Here is an 8,010-nt window from a genome sequence, read left to right as displayed (position 1 = left end):
AACACACACACACACACACACCATTCCACAACTAAAATAGCATTCAACACATCATAACAGTTTTGCATTGTACCTATATGTGTTCTGTGGTAGAGATATCGTGATTATTAAGCACATAGCAGTATGCATGATGAGTTTTGCGCGTTCAGTGTATTTTACTCTTCAAGTGCTGTTTGTTTGTGCATGTACAAACACGCCGGCAAAAGCCAATGCATTAGATAGGCAGTATGCACCAGTGCGGATGGATGAATCCCCCGGCGATGCTGTGTACTTTTAGCTGCGTGCTGCTTATGCCGTTATGAGACTACAGGATAGTTTTGTCTTTCACAGTGGTCACCATGTCAGATTAGTGCCATAGCTTCTTGCCATGCATGTCTTGGTCAGGAGACTGGCAACACCAAGGTGGACCCCGAACACTCATCGTTCACGTCCTTGCGTGAGTTTAGAGAGGGAGGGTAAAGGCATTGTCATCATGGCCACAGAAGCGCTACGTGTGATGCTGGAGGACAGTACGAGCTGTGTCCTTCAAGGAGAACTTCAGGTAACGAATGTGCCTCTGGCAAAGTCAGGCTAACTCGTTTGAAAGCGGTATCATGTCGTTACATTTGTGTTTCAACACGAAGCTAGAACATTTCTTCAATTAGTATCATACCATAAGGTTATGAAGCCACTGTTCATCGAACCATTCTCTGTTTCGTTGTTCCACCTGACAGGCACAAAAGCATTATTTCTCTTCGCCAAGTTTACATACTTCAATTCATTCAGTTTTATTTTTATAGCGCCAACACAATCAAATTGTCTCAAGGCGCTTTGACGTGATCACTCTGTGATCCTATTGCTAGTGGTGAAGGAACGCAGGGCAGGAGCTGTCCAACTAGGCAGGAAAATACAAACCTAGACTTTTCGTCGGGGTGTCCTGGGGCGTCTTCAATTCTCTCACACTACAAGGCCCATTCGTCGTTCCCGACATTCTGCGAGACTGGACGAGCCCCTGCGCCCCCTCCCCCCTTCGACTTCCCTGGAAAGCAACCCCATAGACATATATACATGTATTATACATGTATATATGTCTATGAGCAACCCCAGTTAAAGAGTAACCACAGGAGCCTCAGTGTCTCCTTGACCTGCTGTCATTGGTGAGAGCCAGCAAACGACGCTGTGCCATTAGCCTCAGCATTGTCTGTCACAGTTGTGAAATGAAAGCACTATTAAAACCACTGTTGAATCTTGATCCAGCCTGCAGTGGGCCAAGCAACCGGACTTAGACAATAGTCCTTGAGCTTAGCGAGCTAGTCTGGCACGGGCCCTTGGGAAGAATCCAACCATCCCATACCCTCTCTTTGTGAGTCACGCCGACAGGTCCAGATGCTGAAGGGAGTAAACAGGATCCGTTTCCCTGGGTGGTGTTCCAGAAATCTCCACCACCACACACCCTCCCCCCACTGTGGTGACACGACACAAAGTCATACCTAGACAATATAAAGTCATATGTAGACAACACAAAGTCATACCTAGACAACATAAAGTCATATGTAGACAACATAAAGTCATATCTAGTCTGCCAGGCTTCAGTTCTCTTCGGTGAAAACGAGTGAAGTCCACTAGTGTGTGTGTGTGTGTGTGTCAGAGTCCACTAGAGCTCTAAGACCAGTGTGTGTGTGTGTGTGTGTGAGTCCACTAGAGCTCCCTGTCAGGCAGCTTATAAACGTATACCAAGTAAATATGGATCACATAGTCAACCCTTTCCTGTGGAACTCTGGTAATGCTGTGTGTGTGTGTGCGTGTGTGTGTGTGTGTGTGTGTGTGTGTGTGTGTGTGTGTGTGTGTGTGTGTGTGTGTGTGCGCGTGCGTGTGTTTGGCGAGCCCAGTGGTGTGTGCGGTTGCACTGAGGGGCCTTTGATGGGATTTTCAAACAGTGACTCTCAGGCTGAATGAGCGACTTCACACACACACTGGTCTTAGAGCCACAGTCAGAAAGGAGACCAGCGCTCTCATTCTCTCTTGCTCATCCTGCTCTCTCTCTCCATTATCTCTCCCTCCTCCCTCTATTATTCACTAGCTCTTTATCATCTTTCTCTCCTCCTTCCCCTCTTCTGCTCTCTCTCTCGCTCTTCCTCTCTCCTCCTCTCTTTCTCTGTCTCTCATCAGCATCTATCTCCTCCTCTTCTCTCATTCTGTCTTCTCTCTCTATAGCCTCGTAGCTGTCTGCTCATTCTCATTAGAGGCAGAGGCCGAGGCTCCTCTCTGAGGGCGCGCCTCTGAAATCATCCACACCCTGTATACCCCCCCCCCCCCACCCCACACCCCCCGCGCCTAAAAGCCCACAGAAAAGACACAATATGGCCTTTTTCTGGATATTAGTTCTGAGAGGCTTGCTGCCATTGATTCATGCTTCCTGCGCTGCTTGGGCCGGGGGCTGGGGATAATCCACTTTATTGCTTTGGCATTTATTACAGACATTTCAGCGGCTTTTGGTGCTGCGTCACAACAGCACTCTGATCGCCTGCTTAGCAGACCTCTAATGAGTGGAGCCAGATTCACAGGGTAATTATGGCCTCCGCTTTCCTCTCGCCATCCCACCACCTCCCCATGCTCTCTCTCTCTATTCCCCTGCTCTCTCTATCTATTCCCCTGCTCTCTCTATCTATTCCCCTGCTCTCTCTATCTCTATTCCTCTGCTCTCTCTCTTCCCCTGCTCTCTCTCTCTCTATTCCCCTGTGCTCTCTCTCTCTGTTTTCTATCTCCACCCCTGTCTCTCTATCCCTTTATTCCTCTCTCTCTGTTCTTCATTAGAGAGTGTCATGGTTGGCTGGCCTCAGATAGATCCGCTGGCTGGGCAGGACAGTATCATACTGCCCACATGTCTGTGTGTGTGTGTGTGTGTGTGTGTGTGTGTGTGTGTGTGCGTGTGTGTCTGTGTGTGTGTGGATGGTTCTAACCTACTGGTGCTCCCAGCTGAGTGTTGGCCTACTTCATCACAGATAGATAGGTATATGTGTATATGTGTGTGTGTATGTTTGTGTGTGTGTGTGTGCACGTTAGTCTATGTTTGAGTGTGTGTGTGTGTGCATGAGTGTATGTTTGTATGTATGTTTGAGTGTGTGCGCATTAGTGTATGTTTGTATGTACGTTTGAATGTGTGTGTATGTGTGTGCATGCGTGAGTGTGGAGGTGTGTGTGTGTGTGTGAGCGGAGGAGAGTAAATAGCAGCAGGTGATGGGGTAAACCCAGCTGCCAGTCCAGAGCCGGCGCTGGCATTTAACAGCTTTAGCTCAAGCCCCCGCCTGCTGGACATCAAATTAAACACACACTCCACAGACAACACACAACTCTTCACACACACACACACACACACACACACACACACACACACACACTCACCACAGGAACACACACACATGGTTTTTCCTTATACGAAAAACATTTTCTCCATACATAAAGTGTGTCTTGTTGAAGAAATTATAATGTGTGAGCTGTATTTAAAGTAGAGGGGCATTTTAAACAGCTTTTGTTTAAAAGACTTTCATTAGCACGGGGGCTGGCTGTTTGTGTGTTACACACACACACAGAGACTTTCATTAGCACGGCGGCTGGCTGTTTGTGTTACTTCACACACTCACAACACGCTGATGAAAATTACAGTAATTAAGCAAGCATGTGGGTAAGCCCTCACAGTATGTGTGTGTATGCAACACTCTGACAGTATGTGATTGACTGGCAGTACATTACAGTTTACACATGTCCGTGTGTGTGTGTGTGTGTGTGTGTGTGTGTGTGTGTGTAAGCATAGTGATCACAAAGCTCTGTTTTCAGACAACATTTCTTTAATACAAAGTCAACATATCTACATACAGAGTGGTTTTAAACCAGTTATTGTTTCAGTTTAATGAATTAACAGTTTAAAGCAATAGCACTTGGCCCTCGTACAAAGAAAAACTATCTTGCTTTTTGTGTTGTTTTTTTGTTCTTCTTGTCTTTTTGTTGGCTGTTGAATGAATACTTCTGTTTAGTTTCACGTCCCCGTCAATCAGAACACATCATGAGGCCACTCGTCCCATCAGAACACATCATGAGTGTGGCTGCTGTAGTCCACTCATCCAATCGCACACAGACTCAAAGAATATGACACGGCGCACGAGCGCTCACAAACCCTCTCTGATTGGATGTGTCAGGTCAGTGAGACAGTCACATGTCCCACCGCTGTCTCCGAGTCCCACAGGGTCACACATCACACCTCCCCTTCATGAGGAAAGAAACTCATAAAAACAACGACGCAACAGACCAGAGCGGAACTGAAAACCAGCACGGCGTGGTTCTGTACAGCTGGAGTTGGGAACGGTGAGACAGTGTAAGGGACAGCCAACTGGGGTGGAAGGTCCTGCAGGGCACACACACACACACACCACTAGGGGGCGTATGCACAGGAGCGCCTGCCAAAATGCCAATTTCAGTTTTTGGGGTTGAATACGAAGAGAAACACAGAGTAAGTCTGCCCATCAGAGAAGAGAAGATGGTTAACCCTTCAGTCACCATACACACAGACATAGGGTGTTTCTATGGAAGGGGGGGTTGCCATGGAGAGAGGCTGGGGGTTGAGTGGGCACTCAAACAGACACTCAGGTGAAAGCTTCCTCAATCAGCATCTCATTTTGGATTGGAGACAGAACTCTTGAGGGTCAAATCATACAAATACATAGAATATATATTTGCTTATTTACAGGTATGCAGGATCATAGTTGGTATATAACAAATGGATGATTGGTTGGTGTTTTGAAAAGAAAGAGAATGTTAAAAAAAGAAAAGGGAAGTGTGTTAACACATTCTGTACTAAATGTACAGCTGAAAAAGTCTGCTCAGTTCAAAAAAGAATTAGTTTCATTGTAGATCTGCCTAAATCTCAGATTGTATTAGGTAATCTCCTTTAAAAAAACAAAAGCTAATCTAGCACTAGCTCCTACAACCACTGAGAGTCTGCCAGTCAGCAGGAGCTCAGATCTCTGCTCTTCATCTTCCCCAGAGACACTCATGTGTCCTCAGATTTATCAACAAAAACAACAATAAAAACACGCCCATCATTGTTTATACAAACAATTAAATGTTCATGAGTGGTACAAAAAAGAATGGAAAAAAAGAAAAAAAATGTAAATGAAATAAAAAAAAGTCTAGTCTAAATTTGGATACATCTTTATATTCTGCTCTTAAATATGTCAGCTGGAGTGTGTCTATGTGCATATATGTCCTCACACACACATAAACACACACCTAACCCTTTTACATAACATCTCTACAAGTGAAAAAATAGAATGTCTTTCAACATAATATGAACAAGTAAGCTTTTCTTTCTCTGGCTATCATCTTTATTCTTCTTCCTTTATGAGTAGCAGTATCTGTTAAACAAAGGCAAATAAAAAAACTCTTCTAGGTTAATAAAAGGAACGCTTACAGTAACGGGCTGTGGGGGGTGTGGGGGAGGGGGGGGCTGTAATGGCGCAGTAACAGTAAGGCTTTTAGGAAATAAGACAGACTAAGTACGACTCCTTTCAGCTCTCTGTCCGTGTGCACATACAGAACAGTTCACCGAGAGAGGGGGAGGGAGGGGGCACATCCACCACCTGGCACGCATATATACACACACACACACACACACACACTGATTGGGCTTCTGTTGGATGCGCTTGCATGAGGTGTGAAAGCCATGTCCCAGTCTGGGCGTGTGTAAGTTTCTCTCTCTCTCTCTCTCTTTCACACACACATGCATGAGGTGCCTCAATTCGCGGATGTTAAAGTCACACATACAATTTCATTCGTTTTTTTCTGGTGACCGGCTCCCTACTCGTACCGATGGATCCTTCTGAACCTTTTCTGGATCTTTCTGTACACTTACAGCAAAAAGGAGAAAGCAGCAAGTTTGGCATAAAAAGCAGAACTAAAACTCTCACACACAAAGTCCATTCACATGAGACACAAGTCATAACTAATGGCGATGGAGGTTGGTCACTGGAGACAGTCAGAGGGCTTAAGGAGCAAAAACGGCAGGTTCCTCTGCTAGAAGTTCCCCCGCTGCAGGTTCCTCTGTTGGAAGTTCCCCTGCTGCTGGTTGGGGTGAGGAGCTCGTCTCCAAGCTGGGTTAGGACGCAGATTGATTTCTCGGCCTTCACATTCTCCCGGCTCCAAACACTGGTGGTGTGTGTGTCCGGCCTGTGTGTGCCTGTGTGTGTGTGTGTGTGTGTGTGTGTGTGTGTGTGTGTGTGTGTGTGTGGGGGGGGGGGTCCTATGTGTGAGGGAATGTTGCTCACTGACAACAGAACTAGTTAATCTTGTGTTTGGAACTACACAGGGTTTCTCTGTCCCTCTCGTAGACAGCTGGTAGACAGTATGTTTTGTGTGTGTGTGTGCATATGTATGCCTATGTGTGTATAAGTTTGCATGTATATATGCATGAGTGAGTAGGTGTGTGCCTGCATGCATGTGTGTGTGTGTGTGTGCCTGCATGCACGTGTGTGTGTGTGTGAGTGTGTGTGTGCATGTGTGTGTGTGTGTGTGTGCGTGTGTGTGTGTGTGTGTGCATGTGGGGGTGTGTGTGTGCTCTCCCACTGTCCATCATTAAGGAGAGTTCATGAGGATCTTTACTCACTCAGAGGCCCCCCCTCATCAATCTGCACAGCAGTGGAGTAGAGCGGCCTGTCCCCACGCATGTCCCACGCCTGCCTCCTGCATCTGGTCCTATGTGTGTGTGTGTGTGTGTGTGTGTGTCCACAGGCTCCTCCTCGCATCTCCAGATGGCAGTGTCCTTCATTCACCATTTCTCTGTCCGATAAGTGTTTTTAATGCAGTTTGAAACAGATGTCCACAAAAAAGGATGAATCATTTCTCAGACAAACGGCTGACTCCAGAACCGCTCGGGCCCAGACGTGAGTTTGGACCTGGCGCATCTGATCGAGAACTCGACCGGACCGGGACTGGAGTGGTCCTGGTGTCAGCGGCCGACTGAGTGCCCTCACAGCAGAACACTTGAGGTAAAGTAAGCAGTCCGACACGTAAATCCCTCCCTACAACACGAGTCTGTAGTTTTTTGGTTCCCATCTGGTCGGTAGAGAGGAAGCTCCCTCTGGTCTGAAGCTGCCCCATCAGGCTCTTCCATCTGATTGGCCGTTTAGAAATGAGTTTAAAAAGATTCACGTTTTATTTATTTTTTTTACTTATTTTTTTTTTAAATCCAACACTTGAGATGTTTTTCTTCAGCGTTTCCCCTTTGGGTGTTTAGAGTGGGTCGTGGTGGTTGTTGGTTGGTATGGCTCAGGAGTCGGTCGAGGGGGGCGCTGCGATGGCTTCTTACGTTGCATAGTGGTCGAAGCTGCCGAGGTACTCCAGAGCAGCCTGGTAGCAGAACTGGTACTCATCCTGCATACATAGAACACACAGGCAGAGAGTTAGTGTGTGTGTGTGTGTGTGTGTGTGTGAGAACTCCAGAGCAGCCTGGTAGCAGAACTGGTACTCATCCTGCATACATAGAACACACAGGCAGAGAGTTAGTGTGTGTGTGTGTGTGTGTGTGTGTGTGTGTGTGAGTAGTTGTGCTTGTGTTTAGGTTAGTAAGTGTGTGTGTGTGTGTGACTAGGTGTGCTTGTGTTTAGGTTAGTTAGTGTGTGTGTGTGTGTGTGTGTGTGTGTGTGAGTAGGTGGGCTTGTGTTTAGGTTAGTTAGTGTGTGTGTGTGTGTGTGTGTGTGTGTGTGTGTGTGTGTGTGTGTGAGAGTAGGTGTGCTTGTGTTTAGGTCAGTTAGTGTGTGTGTGTATGTTTGAGAGAGGCTGATGTCAGTGAGGCGTTTGGCTTTTCACATAAATATGGATCTGTTCTCCACTGGCTAGCTGATCAATGCAGCCCTACAAGCTCACTAACACCAGGGCTCAGGAAGCTGTGTGTGTGTGTGTGTGTGTGTGTGTGTGTGTGTGTGTGTGTGAGTGCTCTGATGGAGCTCACTAACACCAGGGCTCAGGAGGCTGTGTGTGTAT

General features: G+C 46.7%; 1 protein-coding gene across 5 annotated transcripts in view; it reads right to left on the bottom strand.

The window, feature by feature from the left end:
• Positions 1-6,514: 6,514 nt before the first annotated feature.
• Positions 6,515-8,010, bottom strand: part of ptprsa (protein tyrosine phosphatase receptor type Sa) — a 218,320-nt gene continuing 216,824 nt past the window's right edge. For all 5 annotated transcript variants that reach the window (XM_042708883.1, XM_042708884.1, XM_042708885.1 and 2 more), the window contains one exon: positions 6,515-7,401. In XM_042708883.1, coding sequence (XP_042564817.1) covers positions 7,333-7,401 — 69 coding nt within the window. In that variant the 3' untranslated portion in view covers positions 6,515-7,332. The remainder of the gene's footprint in view (positions 7,402-8,010) is intronic.

This window comes from Clupea harengus, chromosome 10, assembly GCF_900700415.2.
Source record: "Clupea harengus chromosome 10, Ch_v2.0.2, whole genome shotgun sequence".
NCBI classification, from domain to species: domain Eukaryota; kingdom Metazoa; phylum Chordata; class Actinopteri; order Clupeiformes; family Clupeidae; genus Clupea; species Clupea harengus.
Note: the sequence above shows the minus strand (reverse complement) of the source record. Positions and strands in the feature narration are given on the sequence as shown.